The sequence below is a fragment of the Acomys minous genome (assembly GCF_964271855.1).
Source record: "Acomys minous genome assembly, chromosome: 13".
NCBI lineage: Eukaryota > Metazoa > Chordata > Mammalia > Rodentia > Muridae > Acomys > Acomys minous.
In genome coordinates, this window is record NC_140495.1 from 16,637,956 (window position 1) to 16,658,044 (window position 20,089).

At 46.7% G+C, this 20,089-nt stretch overlaps 2 protein-coding genes across 2 annotated transcripts; both read right to left on the minus strand.

The window, feature by feature from the left end:
- Nucleotides 1–1,741: 1,741 nt before the first annotated feature.
- On the minus strand, nucleotides 1,742–3,997 carry LOC311580281 (IQ domain-containing protein F5-like). The gene is made up of 2 exons (XM_084751711.1): nucleotides 3,907–3,997; nucleotides 1,742–2,215 (listed from the first exon to the last, which is right to left on the minus strand). Exons 1-2 carry the CDS (start codon nucleotides 3,908–3,910, stop codon nucleotides 1,773–1,775), a joined length of 447 nt encoding a protein of 148 aa, XP_084607837.1. The 5' UTR covers nucleotides 3,911–3,997; the 3' UTR covers nucleotides 1,742–1,772.
- An 11,499-nt stretch (nucleotides 3,998–15,496) lies between these two features.
- LOC311580280 (IQ domain-containing protein F1-like) lies at nucleotides 15,497–17,642 on the minus strand. Its single transcript, XM_084751710.1, has 3 exons — nucleotides 17,508–17,642; nucleotides 17,060–17,164; nucleotides 15,497–15,961 (listed from the first exon to the last, which is right to left on the minus strand). The coding sequence occupies exons 1-3, from the start codon at nucleotides 17,508–17,510 to the stop codon at nucleotides 15,521–15,523; spliced, it is 549 nt and encodes a 182-aa protein (XP_084607836.1). The 5' UTR covers nucleotides 17,511–17,642; the 3' UTR covers nucleotides 15,497–15,520.
- Between the last annotated feature and the right edge of the window lie 2,447 nt (nucleotides 17,643–20,089).

Below are 20,089 nucleotides of genomic sequence, written 5' to 3' on the forward strand. Positions count from 1 at the left end.
TTTGAGGCCAACCTAGTCTACAAAGCAAGTTCAGGGCAGCCAGGGCTACACAGAGAAACCCTGTCTCAAAACAAGCAAACAAAAAAAGGCAAACAACCCCACAACTAAGTGTGGTGATTTACACCTGTGATCCTTTAAAAGAAGGAAAAAGGCTATTTGTCCATCTGTGACCATATCCTCATTGTTCAAACTCCCAAAAGGCAGAGTGGCACATATCAGGCAGCAGATGAATACAAGGCAATATAGGTATTCTCTGGGCTGTTACGCAGCCTTCAAACAGGAAACCTGACACTGAAAGACCCCCAAAGGGAGACCCTCACTCAAGCCTTGGGATGGTGCGCACCCAAAGACACACAAACGACCGTCTTGCTGTAAACACACGAGGTAGTTTATTGGCGGAGCTCCAGGTCAACACGTATCTCACGCAGGAGACAGAGGGGTCGACCCAGAAGCCCAGGGGTTAGGGGTTTATATGGGCAAGGGTCGGGGGGAGTGGGAAGTTTTGGCGCGGCCACACACGATTGGTTGTTTCAAATATTTGAACATCAGCAAATTGCGTAGGCAGATCTGGGGTAAGCTCAGACTTAATCACATGGGAACAGTCCTTGGTTCCTGTTTTTCTTGGAACCCGAGGGTAGATGTTTATCTGAGCTAACGACACATCTGGTTAAACTCAAACCTGGAACATTGTGTGCGGGCCTCAAGGGGGGATTAAGCAGACACCATAAGATCGGATGAGGGGTCTTGGCTCATTACTCACTTGATCATGTCCGGTACCTGTTTCTCTCAGGAATTTGTCCTTGTGTATCCTCCCTATCTTTTATGGCCAGCCGGTCCCTGGAACACTCAATAGGCCTTTGTCTCCTATCTCCGCATTCTTTGTGACTTATCATCTGGGACCTTGGGCTAGCATACCTGTCGACCTGCACTTATGAGTTAGAGAGCTCTGCTGTTCTGGTTGCTTTAATGCTAATTAAAGATTTTCCCTTTCAACTCGTGCTACAACATGAACTTGGGGGAACTGCAACAAGCCAGTCACGACAACATAGGTATTGTATGAGTTCTCTGGGCTCTCCAGAAAGCCGGAGGCAAGTTGAATACAGACAGACAGATAACAAGTGGTCAAGGACTGAGAAAATTTCTCAAATAATTACTATTTCATGGGTAGAAAATTTCAGCTTTGCAAGATGAACATTATGCAAGATGTGACAATTGCACAATGTAAGTACATTTTTCAATCTAGTTTTAAATGGTGAGTTTGTGTCATATTTTCACTGGTGATTTTTTTTTTTTTTTGATTTTTTGAGACAAGGTTTCTCTGTGTAGCCTTGGCTGTCCTAGACTCGCTTTGTAGACCAGGCTGGCCTCGAACTCAGTGATCCGCCTGCCTCTGCCTCCTGAGTGCTGGGATTAAAGGCGTGCGCCACCACGCCCGTCTCACCTGTGATTTTTAAAAAAAAAAAAAAGTCTTAAAATTTTGTAGCGAACACAAAATCCCAAAAGACAGGCTTCCATATTGTGTTGTCAAGCGAGACCAATTATATGTTCACCCCGGAACTGAAAGGCACCTGGCAACCCTGAAATCCTAACTCCCCTCCCCGTGGCAGACATTGCTAATCCATCCCTGATCCTCATCCTCCATCACTGAGTTCTCTTTAGTGTCCCTCAAAGCTGATTCGCCAGGCACCTGTGTGATTAGAGCCATGCTGCCTCTAATAGTGACTTGGAAATGCTTCTGACAGAGAATAGAGAACACGGTTTGGCAGACCTGATCACTCTTTTATTGGTAGGGTTATGCACTGCTGCACCTTGCAAGCCTGTGAGCCCAGGGAAATTTCAAGTTCAATATTCAGTTTGTTTTCTTTGATTTCGTAGTCGCCCTGGATAAAGCCACGAGTGTGACAACTGTGCCAACGCCAGTAAACCTGGATGATGCGAACTGCATTGAGCAGTCGACAGTATCGTTGGTGAACGCGCCACATTCGGAACCAGGACTGTAACTTGACAGCTGCCCATGTGTTTTGAGCATACAACTCCAGAGCCGCCCGCCGTCTCTCCTCCTGCATCGTCGCCAGTATCTTTCTCCACCAGGATTGAATGATCCACGCGTTGAGAGCGGCATGCAGCAGCGAGCGGCGCAGCAGTGTGCCGCGCCACCATGCTTGGATGAGCACAGCTGCAGATGTTTTTTCCATGGCGGTAGTCTGCTCTGGGCCTTGCAAAAGAGAACAGATCGCTTAGGACGCTTAGGAAGCTCCAGGTGTGCCAGACAGGAATCCTGATTCTCTATGATCTTCTCTCAAAGAAATTCCTGAGCTGTAGAACCCTGCAGGGCCACGGCTAGGTTGGCCTGCCTCTGGTACATGCAGGTTAATTTGGCATGGATACATCAACCTGACCTCTGAGTTATCTGGACATTTGCCTGTCCGTAAAAATGGGAGCACATCTGACCTAGCTACCTCCCCCAGTTTTCCATAAGCCTACACGGTCAGTCTAGAAATAAAACCCTTTTTGTTTCTTTTTGTTTGGTTGGTTGTTCTTGAAGACAGGGTTTCTCTGTGTAGCCTTGGCTGTCCTAGACTGGCTTTGTAGACCAGGCTAGTCTCGAACTCACAGCGATCCTCCTGCCTCTGCTTCCCAGAGTGCTGGGATTACAGGTGTGTGCCACCACGCCCTCCCGGCTAAGTCAAATGCTTTTAAGATTCACTTGTGCAGGACCACCTCCCTGGGATCCAGAACCTTCTGTTCAACTACCTATCAGAGAATTGTCACCCACCCATGTTATCAACAGCTTAAACTTTAGTTAGCACATACAGCGTTGCAAACATACACGGGTGCACATACACAGCACATAACATATTTACAATGTTTCTTCATTTTAATGATTTGAAACTCACTATGTAGCCCTGGCTAGCCTCAAACTTGTAGCAATTTGTCTGCCTCAGCTTCCAGAACATTTGGATTACTTTTATCTTGTTGTGATAATAATTTAAAAAACTCAGGCTGGTCATGGTGGCACTCGCCTCAGGAGGCAGAGGCAGAGGCAGGTGGATCTCTGTGAGTTTGAGGCCAGCCTAGTCTACAAAGAGAGTCCAGGACAGTCAGGCTTCTGTGTAACAGAGAAACCCTGTCACAAAAAACCAAAAATAATAAATAAAAATGTTAAACTCTTTTTGTATTTAGAGGGAAAATAAGGGAGAAGATAAAAAATGTTTTCCCTGGTACTAAATCAACTCCATTTCTGGCCTTTCTTGTTTATTTGTTTGTTTGTATGTAATAGGGTCTCACTATGTAACTCTGGCTATCCAGTTCAGACTGGCCTTGAACTCGTAGAAATCCTCCTGATTCTGCCTTCCCAAGCACTGGATTAAAGCCATGGACCGCCGGGCGTGGTGGCGCACGCCTTTAATCCCAGCACTTGGAAGGCAGAGACAGGCAGATCACTGAGTTCGAGGCCAGCCTGGTCTACAACGTGAGTCCAGGACAGCCAAGGCTACACAGAGAGACTCTGTCTCAAAAAAACAACAACAACAACAACAAAAAACAACCAAAAAAAAAAGCCATGGACCACCACACCCAGTTATTTCTGGCCTTTGGTACAACACAAGACCTGGAGGGGGAATTCTTTCCTGCGGTAACTAGGAGACATTTACCATACCCTATCGAGTGTGTCCAAACTTTTGGCATTATCATCTACAAAGTTCACACGAGGGAAAAAAAAAAAAACACACCCACATGATTGAGTTACAGAACAAAATCAGTCACACAAATCTCACAGCATTTTAAGGAAGATTACAATTTCATATGGGGCCACGTTTTTGGTTATGCTTATCCGCGTGCTGCCTGAGGGCAGTGGGCTGACCGCACTCTTATAAAGCATTCAACACTCTAGAGACTATGAATTACCCATGGTTAGGGGCTAGATGTTCCCATCACCCTCCGGTCTGCACTCCTCTAGCTCCAATTCAGCATAGTGAGTACATAGGAGAGTGATGATGTCATAAGGGCACCTATGGCATAAGTACCACCAGGCCTTCCAACCACCAGTGTTCTCGGCCCCTCCCTGTGTGATGTCATTGGCTATGAAGGGAGGAGCCACTACACCCCATCTACAAGTCCCCATAATGCACCTCTTTACACACTCGAGTCCTTGGGGGCTGTAAGGGCTGGAGAAGGAGCGGGGCTCAGGCTTCTAAGCTCCTCAGCTCATCCGGGGTTTGGGGTAACCCTCCCTTGGGAGCTGCAGTGTGTCTCCAGAGAAGGCTTCCTCTCAAACGATGTGGTTCCTGGGCTCCCGTGTCTCAGGGTGACATTGGGACACTGTCCCACTCCAGAGCTATGTGGTTCCTGGGCTTCTGAGTCCCATGACACCCTTCCATCTGAGTACCAGGAAGACCAACAACAGCCACAGTATGCTTTCGTGCCTTCAGAAAGCTGCTTTGTGGCTGGAGAGATGGCTCGGCGGTTAAGAGCCCTGGGTGCTTGTCCAGGGGACCTGGGTTCAATCCCCAGTACTCATAGGCTGCCTCACATCCATGTGTAACTCCAGTTCCAGAGAAGCCAATACCCTTTCCTGGCTTCCGTGAGCACTACACACATGTTGTGCACAGACGTACAAGCAGGCAAATGCCTATCACATAAAATAATTTTTAAAAATTAATAATGCCTTTGGGCTAGAAATAGAGTTCAGCTATTAAAGTGCTGGCTGTGTGATCCCTAGAACCTGCATAATGTAACTGGGCTCAGAAGCTCATGTGTGTAACCCCAGGGCTGCTGAGGTAGAAGAGACAAAAAAAATGCCTGGGCTTTCTTACCAGACAGCCTAGCCCATTCTGTGAGCGACAGGCCAACGAGAGACCTTGTATCAAAATTTAAAAAAAGTGAGGCAGGGCGGTGGTGGTGTACGCCTTTAATCCTAAGCACTTGGGAGGCAGAGGCAGGCAGATCTCTGTGAGTTCAAGACTATCCTGGACTACAGAGTGAGTTCCAGGACAGCCAGAGCTGTCTCAAAAAAACCAAAAATGAAACAAAAAACAATAAATAAAAAAGTGGGCATCAGCTAAGGAATCACACCCAGGGTTGTCCTCCAAGACCTCCGCAGGCACAAAATATATGTGCATACTCATGTGCCTGCATACGACCATGCACTTGTGCATGTACGTACACACACACACACACACACACACACACACACACACACACACACACAAATGTCTTCTTTGGCTGGGTATGGGATACCTGTATTCCCAGCTCTTCTGATGGGAGGTAAGAAGAAGCAGCAGTTTCTGGTCTCCTCAGCCAGGCTGAACTATATGGAACCTTGTGTCCAAAAAGGTCTTGTCCCAGAGGGCATCTCTTCCCGGGCTGCCAAGAGGAGAGAGAGATGGTGATCTAGACCCTTGCCTCTGGGAGGTCTTGTTCTCTGGTTGCACTTTTAGGCCATGACCATTGTACCTGGGAAGCAAGGTACCTTCCAGTAGGTCACCTCCTAAGGTTAAAGACTCATTATCCCTGCTGGCATGGTGGTGTTTTTTCATTACTTGCACATCTTGGTAAGATGGAGGCTGACATTTCCAGATCATTGCATGGCTTTAAGTTTGATGGAATTCTTGCTCTCGACTCTAATATGCACCTGTCTTCCCTAGACTCTGGAGTTTTCTATCAGACAGAGCTTGAAATTGCAGGGATTTTTTTTTTTTTTAACAGAAGATGAAAGTCCACAGTGGAGGGGCTGGAGAGATGGCTCAGAGGTTAAGGGCGCTGGCTGCACCTTCCAAAGGTCCTGAGTTCAATTCCCAGCAACAACATGGTGGCTCACAACCACCCATAATGAGATCTGGTGCCCTCTTCTGGCCTGCAGGTGTATATGTAGATAGACCATTCATATACATAAAATAAATAAATAAACCTAAAATAAATAAATAATAAAAATAACATTATAAAAAAACATAAAAACAAAGGGGCTGGAAAGATGGTTAAGAGCACTGGCTGTTCTTCCCAAGGTCCTGAGTTCAATTCCCAGCAACCACATGGTGGCTCATAACTGTCTCTAAGGAGATCTAGTGCCCTTTTCTGGACTGCTGGCTCACATGCAGGGAGAATATAAATAATAAATAAATAGATCTTTTTTTTTTAAATCAAGCCAAGAAGAAAAGATAGTCATACTTATAAAATAATGGCAAAACATTACACAATAGCACTAGAGTTGTGCTAAAAGAATTTGTCATCAAGCCAGGCATGATGGCTCACGCCTTTAATCCCAGCACTCAGAATGCAGCAGCAGGTGGAGCTCTGTGAGTTCAAGGCCAGTCTGGTCTACAAACTGACTCCAGGACAGCCAAGATTACAAGAGAAGCTCGGTCGAAGGAGGAGGAGGAAGAGGAAGAGGAAGAAGAGAAGGATAATGAACAATGAACAATCTCTGAGCCAGATTTGAGAGTGCCATTAGAAAGGGATTAAAGAAAGGATTTTTGTTTGTTTGTTTGTTTGTTTGTTTGTTTTGTTTTGTTTTTTCAAGGCAGGGTTCCTCTGTGTAACAACCCTAGCTGTCCTGGAACTCACTTTGTAGACCAAGCTGGCCTCGAACCCACAGAGATCTGCCTGCCTCTACCTCCCCAGTGTTAGGATTAAAGGCTTGCACCACCATGCCTACACAAGCAAGCAAAAACTGATCTGTTATACCAAGTTTAGGTGTTAAGACAACTCAAAGCAATCTCTGGGTATTTGCATAGTCATATAACAGGTAGGTAGTCACAACTGTACATTTTTGGGTTGGGGAGGGTCACTGATCTTCCAGGGACTGGAGTCAGGCAAGTGGCTAGTGGCTACCAAGATGGATACCTGGCATAAAACGGAGTTTCTTTGGCCATCACTGTACATCGGTGTGAAAGTTAGTGTTGTCAACATGACAGAATCTAGAATCACCTCGGAGATGGGTCTCTGGCTGCCATCTTAGTTTAGGGCAGGACCATTCTCTAGGCGAGGGAGTCCCCTCCTGTGTTAAGGAGTCAGAGGAACTGAAGAGCAGCTCGCCTTAATCCATTACTTCTTGATTTTTAGACGCAATGGGACCTGCTGCCTTGACTTCCTCGCAGTGATGCACTGTGCCTTGAACTGGGAGCCAGAATAGCCTGCAGGCCAGAAGAGGGCGTCAGATCTCATTATAGATGGTTGTGAGCCACCATGTGGTTGCTGTGAATTGAACTCTGGAAGAGCAGTCAGTGCTCTTAACCTCTGAGCCATCTCTCCAGCCCCTCAAATAACCTCTTTCATCCTTAAAGGGCTTTATGCAAGAGATTTTATCATAGTCACAAAAAAAAAAAAAAAGAAAGAAAGAAAGAAAGAAAAGAAAAGAAAAAGAAACTAAGATAAAGGGCTGGAGGGATGGCTCTGTGTTTACAAGAACTGGCTGCTCTTCCAGAGAGGAGCTGGCTTCAATTCCCAGCACGCACATGGTGACTCACAACCATCTATGTGACTCCAACACCCTCTTCTGGCCTCCAAGGGTACTGGATGCACATCGTATACAGACACACAGGTTGGAAATACTCAATGTCATATCTCTTCACAGAAGAACCTTTCAAAAACTAAAATGTGAAAATGAGACTGCAAAGAAAATGAATTTCCATACCGGTTCATTTGCTAACCAAACAAGGAACGCCATCACCGGGAGTAAGCTTAATTAAATCAGTTTGATTGCCGCAGCTGAACAAATGTGTCCAGAAAAAAAAAAAAAGGCATTATTAGCCTTTCAGTAAAAAATAGCTGCTCGGAGAATTGAAGACATGAGGGGGAAACATCAATAGTCAATTTCAAAACAAGGAGCATGTTTTCAAGTGGTTTTCTTTGGCTCTTAATGAGTTGACAGACATACCAACACAGCGCAGCTGTTGTCACTGTCAGGACAAACACCAGCTTTGAAGTGGTTGCGAAGGAGTCTCTATAAATAGTAAGTGCGAAACAAATATATGTGAGAATATCTGTTGAAGTAGGCAAGGGGAAAAAATCCAACACCACTTGACGTGGACTCTTCCTAGAAGTGCTAAGCCCCATAGCAATGAAAATAGGAGTGGGACAAAAAGTGAGGTGGGGGGGGGGGGAACAAGCTCAAGAAATGAAAGCCTCGGGCTGACACTTGAGGACAGAATGCTTGCCTTAGCCTGTGCAAGGCCCCGGGGGATTTGATCTCAGCACCACAAACAAACAAGTGTGCGCAGTGCTTAAAGCCTCCGGCTTCTCACTGTGTCCGTATCCATTAACAGAAATGCTACAGACAATCGTGGAATCTTCCGTGTCGCATGCCACTAGGAAACTACTTGGCATCATCGACTTAGGCATCTCAATTCCACTAATGTTTGTCAGAAACTGGATGAGCTACCCTGCCCAACCACCCCGGGGTTCCGTGGCTTAGCAGTGGGAATATTTGACTGAACCAAGATTCAAATTTTCTGAGTGAGAAAAAAATCCATCTGTAGCTACTAGAACCCAACACTGAAGAGAAGTTGTGTTCTGGTACCTTCATGTTTCTTTTCCTTTTTTTTTTTTTTTTTTTTTTTTTTTAGAGTTTTTGGTTTTTTAGAATTTTTTAAAATTAGCGTGAGGGAAGGGGCTGGGGAGATAGCTCAGGGGTTTAAAAAAAAAAGGCACTGGCTGCTCTTACAGAGGCCCCACATGGCAGCTCACAACTGGCTGTAATTCTGGGCGTCTGACGCCTTCTTCTGACTTCCACAAGCGGTGCACAGGCATACAACAGGCAAAACATCCAGATGCATAAATAAATAAATCTTATTTTTAAAATTATAAAAATATATAATAAGATTAGTATGCAAAGTAATAGGTTTCCTTTGGCATTTTCATACATACTTTGTTCTTGTGAGGAGATTTGGTGTGTGTGTGTGTGTTTGTGTGTGTGTGTGCATGCGCACACAGGGGCACATGTATGTGCACCAGATGTACATGCATGTATAAAAGCTGTAGGTCAACTTTAGGTCTAACTCCTCAGAAGCCGTCTTCCTTCGGTTGTGTTGTTGCTATTTAATTAGATTTTCATTGTTGTCTTGTTTTGGGGGAAGGAGGATTATTTTGGGTTGTTGTTTTGTTTTGTTTTTTAATTTATTGATTGATTTTATGTATAAAGGTGTTTTGTCTGCCTGTACAACTGGACACCAGAAGGCGGCATCAGATCCCATAGGACTACAGTTATAGACAGTTGTGAGCCACGGTGTGGGTGCCAGGACAGAATTTCACTGTATAGTCCTGGCTGGCCTGGGACCCAGAGATCCACCTACCTCTGCCTCCAAAGTGCTGGGATCAAAGGTGTGCACCACTCTGCCTAAGTCTCCCCCATTGTGTGTGTGCGCGCGCATGTGTGTATGCATGTGTGTGTGTGTGTGTGCATACATGTGTGTGTGTGTAGTCAGCTCTCTCCTTCCACTTTGTTGAGATAGGGTCTCTCTGTTTCTACCATGCTACATGCTCTAGGCTATCTGACCCATGAGCTTCTAGGACATTCTCCTGTCTCTGCCTCCCATCTCCCAGTAGGAATACTGGGATTACATATGCACACCTCTGCATTTGGCTCTTCTACACTAATTCTGGGGGTGGAACTCGGGTTGTTAAGACAACCACTTTTACCTGCTGAGCCGTGCCTTTTTTTTTTTTTTTTTTTTTTTTTCTGTCTTTAGATTTTCGTTGGCCTGGAGCTCTCTGATTCGGCTAGGCTAACAGGCTATCCAGCCCCAGTGCTGGAGTAACAAGCCTGGGTCACCACTCCTGGTTTTTGGTTTTTCAAGACAGGGTTTCTCTTATAGTCCTGGCCTCTCTTTGTAGACCAGGCTGGCCTTGAACTCAGAGATCTCTGCCTGCCTCTGCTTCTCGAGCACTGGAATTAAAGGTAGGCACCACCATGCCTGCCTGAATCCTGGCTCTTTAAAGAGATTTATTTATTATTTATATATGCCTGCATGTATGCCTTCACTATAGATGGTTGTGAGCCACCAGGTGGTTGCTGGGAATTGAACTCAGGACCTTTGGAAGAGCAGCCAGTGCCCTTAACCTCTGAGCCATCTCTCCAGTCCCCTCACTCCTAGCTTTTAAATGGGCACTAAGGGACTGGATTCAAGTCTTTATGATCATGGAGCTTGCAAGCACTCTTTCAACTGGGCCCCAATCCTGTTCTTGGTTTTCTTGGGGGAGGGGGCTCGTTTGTTTTTGTTTTTTGAGACAGGGCCTGGGTAGCCCAGGCTGCTCTCAGACTCAGTAAGTACCTGAGACTGTCCTTGAATCTCTCATTTTCCTGCCCAAGTACATGACTATTCGTGTGCACCACACCAGGTCTTTGCTCTTGTTAATTTGCCTTCACCACCCCTGTCCCCCTGTCCCCTCCAGCTGGTCCCACTTCCTGTAGACATCTTCTGGTTTCAAGTCACACATATTCTATTCACCTCTTCTTCTTCTTCCTTTTAAAGACCTTTTTCTCTGGGGCTGGGAAAAAAAATGGCTCAGTGGTTAAGATCACTGACTTATTCTTCCAAAGGACCAGGTTGGATCCCAAACAGCCTCATGGCGGCTCACAACCACCTGCTTCTTCAGTTCTAGAAGATCCAATGTCTTCCTCTGGCCTCTGTGGGCACCAGGCACAGGCACACACGCAGGCAACTTTCCCATACACATAAAACAAAATAATAACAAAGATCTTTTTCTCTTCCCACATCTTTGTGTTTCTTGATGAATTAAACCCAAAACTTAAAAAGTAAACCCATGGGGGCCTAAAGAGATGGCTAAGTGGTTAAAAGCACTGGCTGGTCTCCCAGAGGGCCCAGGTTCAATTCCCGGCACCCACATGGCAGCTCACAACTCCAGTTATAGGGTATCTGGCACCCTCATCCAGATATGCATCCAATAATGCACATAAAAATAAATAATATTTAAAGGGGAAGAAAAAGCAAAACCATGGGGCTTGTAGCTAACATTCGTGCTCCGGCAAAGTCATAGTGAAAAGAAGTAATTTTGAATCCCATGTAATGTCAGGCTTTGCTGTGTGCATCCTACACTACCAAAAGTTGAAACAAGTGAGGCATCCACAGCCGGGCGTGGTGGCGCATGCCTTTAATCCCAGCACTCGGGAGGCAGAGGCAGGAGGATCGATGTGAGTTCGAGGCCAGCCTGGTCTACAAAGTGAGTCCAGGATGACCAAGGCTACACAGAAAAACCCTGTCTCAAAAAAACAAAAAACAAACAAACAAAAAAAAAAAGTGAGGCATCCACTTGTACCCAAATCTGCACTGAGTATATTCCAAGCTCAGATGATAGGAACAGCAGCCAGTGTGGGTCAGTTTTTCCATGCAAATATGAGAGTAGTTTCCATGTCTAGATGCATTTATCAAGCAACTGAAGGCCAACCATTCACACTTCGCATGGAAATAATCCACGATGTGATGACACATTTAAGGGAACCATCAAAAGGGGTGTCTAATAGAACTGTCTCCCAAGTGATGAGCATTCTCAATATACATAGGATGTTCATGGATGTGTATGTGTTTGGCGGTACCAAATGTTTTACACCATAGATGTATGTTAAAAAAAAATTCAAAGGTGAAATATGTAATATTTCACTCAAGGCAAGAATTTTTTTTAATTTGTTTTGTTTTGTTTTGTTTTGAGACAGGGTTTCTTTTTGTAGCCCTGGCTGTCCTGGAACTTACTCTGTAGACCAGGCTGGCCTTGAACTCAGAGATGACCCTGCCTCTGCCTCCCGAGTGCTGGGATTAAAGGGATGCGCCATCTTTCCTGGCCCAAGAGAAGCATTTCTTATGGATTTTTTCCACTGTGGTTTTAGGGTTCTGTTGTTTCTCTTTTGAGACAGAGTCTCAGGAAGCGCAGGATGACCTTGAACTTGTAAAGCTAAAGATGACCTTGAACTCTTGATCTGCCTGTCTCCCTCTTCCAGGTTCTGGGGTTACAGGCATAAACCATCACATTCAACTTTGCAGCTGATTGTGAGGAGAGGAAATAAAATATTAACTTTCAGCCCCCATTGCATTGCACACACAAGCTAAATATTCCCAAATATTACAGTAAGTCACAATGATTGGTTTTCAAATATTGAAACTGCATATCTGATATAAAGCCTACTAAGTCATGGTGTATGTGTGGACATGCAATATATAATATAGACTTAATATTTAGTATATGCTGTTAAAATTAGATTTGCTAATATTCTATTGACTTTTTGCCTCTTGTGTGCATAAAGTATATTGGTAATTTTGTATTTTTTTGTATTACCTTATTTTGGTCTTGATATGAAGATACGTTAGTTAATTTTTCCATCAAGATATTCTTTTTTTTTTAAAGATTTATTTATTTTATGTATATGAGTACACTGTCTTCATGCACACCGGAACAGGGCATTAGATCACATTATAGATGGTTGGGAGCCACCATGTGGTTGCTGGGAATTGAACTCAGGACCTCTGGAAGATCAGCCAGTGCTCTTAACCGCTGAGCCATCTCTCCAGCCCCAAGATAATACTCTTGAAGCAATGTATTTTTTTTATAAGTCGGCTTGGGTCCAGAGAGGTGTCTCCGTAGTTAGGAACACTTGATGCTCTTCCAAAGAACCCACATCAGGCAGCGCACAACTGCCTGTCACTCTAGCTCCAAGGATCTGACTTCCTCTTCTTGTCTTTGCGGTCACCTGCACACACATGCTCATGTACACACACGAGAAAGCATTGCTAATCCCATACCAGAAACGTGATAGTCGACAGAGACTTAAGGAAACCTTAAAGCTGAGCGTGGTGGCGCACGCCTTTAATCCCAGCAGTCGGGAGGCAGAGGCAAGTGGATCTCTGTGAGTTCCAGGTCAGCCTGGTCTACAGAGCAAGTTTCAGGGCATCCAAGGCTACACAGAGAAACCCTGTGTCAGTGGGGAGGTGGGGGAGCTTTAGCCCAGAGTCCCATTGCTCCCCACTGCCTCCAGCAACCTCCTGTGTTGGTGTCATGTGAGACTGCACTCCTGTTTTATAGCAATCTACATATAGAGAGATCTTGTTTGGTTGTGACAATAAATCTTAGTCACATCTGTTCATTGATGCTTATTATGTCATGATCATGTTCCTGGGCTTGCCTATGTCGCAGAGTTAACTCTCCAGAAATACTTTCAGAGATGGCCTGGGGAGAAAAAGTAAAATGCTTCCTTGCACAAGGATAGACCTGAGATTTATTCTCGAGGCCTGCCTGGTCTACAGAGCTGTCCAGGACAGCCAAGGTTAACACAGGAAACCCTGTATCGAAAAACTGAAAAAACAAAACAAAAAGTGGGGCTAGTGGGGAAGGTTAGGGAAGGACTAAGTTCGAGGTTGTCTTAGTTTCTGTTGCTGTGACAAAACATGACCAAGAAGCAAGTCAGGGAGGAAAGGGTTTATTCCGTTTACATTTCCACAGCACTAAAGGAAGTCAGGAGTGAGGCAGGGCAGGATGCTGGAGGCAGGAGCTGAGGCAGGGGCCATGGAGGGATGCTGCCTACTGCCTTCTTTCCCATGGCTTGCTCAGCCTGTTTTCCTGCAGAACCCAGGACCGCCAGCCCAGGGATGGCACTGCCCGCCATGGGCTGGGCCCTTCCTCGTTGATCACTAATGGAGAAAACGCCTTACTGCTGGATCCCATGGAGGCATTTCCTCTACTGATGCTCCTTCCTCTATGACTGTAGCTCGTGTCAAGTTGACACACAAAGCCAACCAGTACAAAGGTCATCTCCAGATACATGGCTAGTCTTTTTGGTGGGGGGAGGGGTTTGGAGACAGGGTTTCTCTGTGTAGCCTTGGCTGTCCTGGACTCACTTTGTAAACCAGGCTGGCTTCGAACTCACAGCGATCCACCTGCCTCTGCCTCCCGAGTGCTGGGATTAAAGGTGGCTAGCCTTAAGATGAGCTACATGAGCACCCTCGCCCCCACAGCCTAAAGAAAAAGTGCTTTGCACTTTGTTCTACTTGAGTGGCATTTGGGGGTCATTCAGGGCTCCTTGATCTCTTTCAGAGCACGGGGTCACTCCACACTCTTCCCTCATCCCACATTGCTGTTGAGAGCACCCATGCCAATCTGATACACGGTTGCTGGATAGGTAACCTGTTTATCTCTTTATGACCTTGTGCTGTGACTGGTGTGGAGCGCCATCTGTCTCCATCTTTTTTGGGCCAGTGAGTCCCATTAGGAATCTTGTCTATGCTTTAATGACATCCTTCCTCACCTTCCCCCCCCCCCCCCCAGGGACTCGGCTGTGCCTGGAACCTCCGCACTGGTCCATCTCTGCCTTTTGTTTTGGGAAGGGAGGTGCTGTTTTTCTAATCTTTACATTTCTCTGCCCTTTTGGACTACAATCCAAGGGGTCTTCCACATCAAATGTTAGACTCATGAGCCTGCACTTGGTGTGTCCTCTCTGCTTTTCCCATCAGTTAATGGCCTATCATGTTCCTTTCTAATGGCTCTTTGATGGTGGTTATCTCATGCCTAACGCAACCTCTTCCCTCCACTGAGGACATTAATTTCACTCTTATATTTCCCTTTCATTTACTGTGTGTGTGTGTGTGTGTGTGTGTGTGTGTGTGTGTGTGTGTGTGTGAAAGTGTATGTATATGTGTGTGTATCTGTCTGGATGTGTGTGTATATGTGTGTGTGTGTGTGAGTGTGTGTATGTTTCTGTATGCGTTTCTGGGTGTGTGTCTGTGTGTGTATGTATGTCTTTATGTGTTTCTCTGTATGTGTGTGTCTGTGTGCATGTATGTGTGTATGTCCGTATGTGTGTCTGTTGTGTGTTTCTGTGTGTCTGTATGTGTATGTGTATGTGTATGTGTGTATGTCTGTGTGTGTCTACATCTGTGTGTGTGTGTGTGTGTGTGTGTGTGTGTGTGTGTGTGTGAAAGCATGTCACAGGAAGAGACATTCAGAGAGTCTATAATTCTCCGAATCATCCCTTGCAGAGGAAAACAAAGACTTCCTCAGCTCCTGGGTCTGTATCATCTGAGGTCCGGACACTCACAGCTGCAGAGCCTCCTCCATTGGCCAAATGTGGAGAAAGCTGAACCTGGTCTCCTCTGGGCTCAAGGGAGAAGTGGGAATAAGAATCCGGTGGGGCTGGGAGGGGTGGCACTCATCCTTCATCCCAGCACTCGGGAAGCAGAGGCAGGTGGATCTTTGAATTTGAGGCCAGCCTGGTCTACACAGTGAGTTCCAGGACAGCCAGGCCCACACAGAGAAACACTGTCTTGAAAAACCACACCCAAAACCAAAAAAAACAAAAAACAAAAAACAAAAAAAAAACGAATTTGGTGGGACTCCCTTGACAGTTTCCAGTTTGAGTGTCAAATTAGACTCAGAAGCCGAGGATGAGGATGATAGCCAGTCCAGCAAGGAGACAAAACCCCCAGGGTTGCCACTTCCTCGGAGCTAGTATACAAAACGCTAAGTATCTCCCATCATGCCCCCCTGAAACTTGTCAAACAGAGAAACTGCGCGTAGTACCGCCTCACTGCTTTAACGGTAAGGGAATGCACTCAGACACTATACAAGGCCCGGAGCCCAGCAAGATCTCCAGCTCAAGATGCAGCTGTCTGGCCGTAATTCGGTATCGGCCCTTGATGACACCGCCTGAAGTGCAAGTGTGGCCCCTCCAGTGAGTCTGAATGACTCGGACAGCATTAAGCACTTGGCAGTATCGCCTGCGGATTCGCCACATGCGGATCCAGGACTGCAACCTGACCACTGCCCACTGCTGCTCTTGGAAGGTACCCAGGAGCGACTGCCGCCTCTTCTCCAGAATCTTTGGCAGTATCAGCCGCCACCAGCATTGGATGATCCAGGCGCTGAGGGCTGCGTGCAACAGCGCCCGACGTACCAGTGTGCCGCGCCACCAAGCTTGGATCTTTACAGCTGGGGTCTTTTCGGCGGTTTCCTGGTTTTTGGGGAACTTGCAAGAAAAAAGAGGGGACACTCAGTGAATTTCCTCATCCACTTCAGCACAAGGAGGTGCGGAGAAAAGCCCTGATTTCGTATCCGTAACTGCCCCTCCCTCTTTTCCCGGTGAAATTCATAGCCTCGGTCAGGACACTGACTCGATGCAGAATATTGGATTAAGTGTCCTGCCACTGTCACGTCCTGGCTTTGGGCCACTAGCAGCTCACTTTGTTCCTTGAGTCTTGGCCCTGGCACTCCAGCTTCTCCCCCCCCCCCCCCCCCCACGGACTAGGTTAACAGGCTGAGAGCAAAACCTGGGACCCGTATCCACATGAAACGGTTATGTCCTGGCTGAGCCCGCCCCGCTCCCCTGGACCAGGTCCCTTCCCCGTTAGAACTTCCAGAGAACCCGGTGCCCTTTGTTCACGTGTCCCTCTCTTCCTTGACGCACCCTCGCCTCCACCCTTCTCCCTCCTCCTGCTGAATCCTCGGGTTGAGTTTTCTCCAACTCGTGTAGGTCCAGTCTCTCATCGTCTCGTTCCTATTCCCTCTACCTTTCTCTTCCCACCCTGTCCCCATCCTGTGTGGGTGCACACACGGGCTCGGGGGTGGGGTAGGTGCGGTGGGGTGGGTGGGGATCGGGGTTGAGACAAGGTCTATGTAACCTCTTTCCTAGTGCTTCCGCCTCCCAAGTGCCGGGATTATTGGTGTGCACCATCGGGCCTGGTTTGTCTTCCTCATGGCTTTCACACTTCTCATCTTAGCTGGCAGGCAGACAAGTGTGCAGAAGCATACACACACACACACACACACACACACACACACACACACACACACACACACACAGCTCTAAGCAAACATCCCTACATCTTAGCTATTACGTTCCACAAACACGTTCCCAGACTCGGCCCCCGTCCCTTGGTCTGAGCAGTCATCGTCTTCCCAATTTCACACCGACATTAAAACTGCTTCCTTTTCTGAACCAGAATTTTAGCCTGGAAGTGAAATGGGACAGAAGGGAACTAAGGGCAAACCATCTGCTCCCGCTCTGAGCTCTGTACCATGCAAACAGCAAGGGCCAGAGACGCCGAGGCCAAGCTGCCTTGCCCACCTTTGCCTTCTTCGTTTCTGAGGCTAGACCAACCAACTGCTGCTCCTCCTCAGAAACACTGTCAGTGGATGCACTCGAGTCTTCAGGCTTTGGCTGCCGCTCACCCTGTAGTCAGCAATTACAGAAGTTAGGGGTGCCACCTCTCCCTCACTGTTCTGTACCCCACACATCCCTGACTCCCAGAGCTTCCCAGACTTTTTATTTCCTAGTTATTTTCCAAACAGGGTTTCTCTGTGTAGCCTTGGATGTCCTGAACTTACTCTGTAGACCGGGCTGGCCTCAAACTCAGATCCACCTGCCTCTGCCTCCCGTGTGCTGTGATTAAAGGTGTATACTATCCCCGCCTGGCTGTTTCTCAGACTCTTGAGCTATCAGAGGGTCCCCTCGTTGTGAGACATCTATGGGGACACACATTACAAGCATAATGTGTCTGCCTTCTCTTGCTTACCATGGTTCACACATGAACTGGGTGTAGATGGTTCAAATCCCCTCAGGTCTCTGCTGCTCCAGTGTTGGCTGAACAGAGAGCAAAGGAGGGTGTCCCATGATGTCACAAGGGCAGCTGTGACTCAGGCAGCAGTTGAATTCCTTCCAAGGAAAAGGGAGAGTGTTGTCCTTCTTCTTTCTTCTTCTTTTTCTTTTCTTCTTTCTTTTTCTTTCTTTTCTCTTCTTCTTCTTCTTCTTCTTCTTCTTCTTCTTCTTCTTCTTCTTCTTCTTCTTCTTCTTCTGCCATAAATGCCCAGAGCCCTGCTGGCTTCAAAGCCAAATCACCAGAATCACTGGTCCACAGATATAAAGGTGTATAATGAACCATTGGCAATAACACTTCATTTGCACTTTTGCATAATCATCAATGGAAGATATATTTAATTACGGGTCTCCTCTTCCCTGGGGTGGGGGCTGTCGTTGTTGGCCACCACCCCATGAAGGTGGGAGGAGAAGAAGGCAAGGCACAGGGCTCAGAAGGCCATGAGCACGACAGAGAATGACCCTGTGGGAGCCACTTCAGGGAGATAGTTCAACTTTATTTGGGGAGAACAAAAGCTATATAGTCCTTGGGGAGTGGGCGGGGGTGTCCCAGGATAGGTGTACATAATTGGTTGAAACCAGGCACGTCAAGGATGCTTGATTTGCATTAGGCAGCATGCTCCTATCATATGAACGGGAACACAGTACCTAATTGTCACATAGGTGCAGGGAAGGGAGAGCTAGCAGGGAGCTGTGTTAAGGGCCATATATCAGTTGTGGTTAGGGGCATCTTAAGTCTAAAAACAGTCTCCAGGTGAGGTCAGGTAGAAAGTAGGAGGCCGTGCTGGAGAGAGGGAGTTCTCCATCTAAGATCAAGCTCAGGAAGGCTATCTGGACTAGGAGGACTGCAGCCTCAAACCGCAGGGTCCTTGCAAATGGTTTGTAGTCTCCTCACCACCTTCAGACAAGATGGGGCACATCAGGGTGGTGTGCTTAGACTGCTTATACCTTCAAATACTATATAAGCATTAAAAAGTGTGAGTCAAGTCAGACGTGGTGGCTCATGCCTGTAATTCCAGCGCTCAGGAGGCTGAGACTTTGGGGTCAAAGCCAGCCTGAGCTAGTCTCAAAAAATAAAAATGAAACTGTCTCAAAATACTAAAAAAAGGAAAAAAAGAAAAAAGAAAAAAGAAAGTTATCTAATGAAATGTATCTGTAAGTAAAGAAACTGTAGCTCACCGTGACTACATTTATGCAAATTAAGAACATAACAATATACATATCTGAACAGGAATGCCTGGCAGGTGAAAGGCATTTATGCAAACTGTCAGCCACGCCAAAGGCAGGGGATGGCTGGCCTGACCCACCCACTCAGTGCCCAGGACACCCCAAGAACCAGCATGGGCTTCATCCCAGTTCTGGGTTCAGTATCCTCTTTCTTCTTCTGCCCTTCAAGACGGCAGGGACGCACCCAGACAGGTAAAAGGCAGCTGCTCCACAGGGGGAGCCCCTTCTGCTGGTCTTCCCACCTCCCAAAGAGACCCATCTTGATAGCGTGAGGCCCCGAGTCCATTCAGAGTCATGTCCCAGGGGTCACTGGGCAGTGCTTTCAGAATGTATATGGTTAGTACAGGAGACTAAGGGACTACCCTGAAGAGGGGTCATGTGAGGTGTGAAGTGTCAGTGTGACGTGAATGAGGTGAGGGAGATGTGAGGCAGGTTGTAGGTGCAAAGTTAAAGATGCACTTGCCTCAGTTGTTTTTATCTCCTTTCTCTCTCACAAATGGGGGGGAGGGGCTATTGCAGGGTTTACATGAGAATTTCTGGGTGCCGTAATCTCGCTCACACATATGCTGCTGCCACCTGCCATAAGCACCTTACCAGAGGCCATCCGACATTGGCAATGAGCTGTACTAACACAGTGGAGGAGAAACTTTATGTTCTAGGGAAACACTGAGATCACGATCAAGACACCTACAGGGTGCTGGTGGTTCTAGGGTGGAGTAAGTTTTTTGTTTTTCGAGACAGGGTTTCTCTCTGTGTAACCCTGGCTGTCCTGAACTCACTTTGTAGACCAGGCTGGCCTCAAACTCACAGAGATCCACCTGCCTCTGCCTCTCGAGTGCTGGGATTAAAGGCGTGCACCACCACCTAAAATTTTTCTTTTAAAGATTTTATTTATTTTATATATGAACGCTCTATCTGCATATACACCTGCAGGCCAGAAGGGGGCACTAGATTCCTGTATAGAAGGTTGTGAGCCACCATGTGGTTGCTGGGAATTGAACTTAGGACCCTTGGAAGGGCAGACAACGCTCTTATCCACTGAGCCATCTCTCCAGCTCCCTCTAGAGTGGAATAATTACCTAGTGTGACTCGGATACTTGAGTGTCATTCTGGGTGAGAATGTGAGGAAAACAAGAAATAAGAGACATTTGGGAGAGTTTATAATTCTGAAGAAAAACTATTAATTTTTTTATGTACATTGGTGCTCTGCCTGCTTGTGTGTGAGACCTCCTGAGTTAGACAGTTGTGAGCTGAGACCATGTGGGTGCTGGGAAT

Coding starts and splice junctions, on each gene's coding strand:
- LOC311580280 (XM_084751710.1), bottom strand. Junction 15,962..17,059: donor CAGAAACGAAGAAGGCAAAG/GTGGGCAAGGCA, acceptor TTTTCTTGCAAG/TTCCCCAAAAACCAGGAAAC.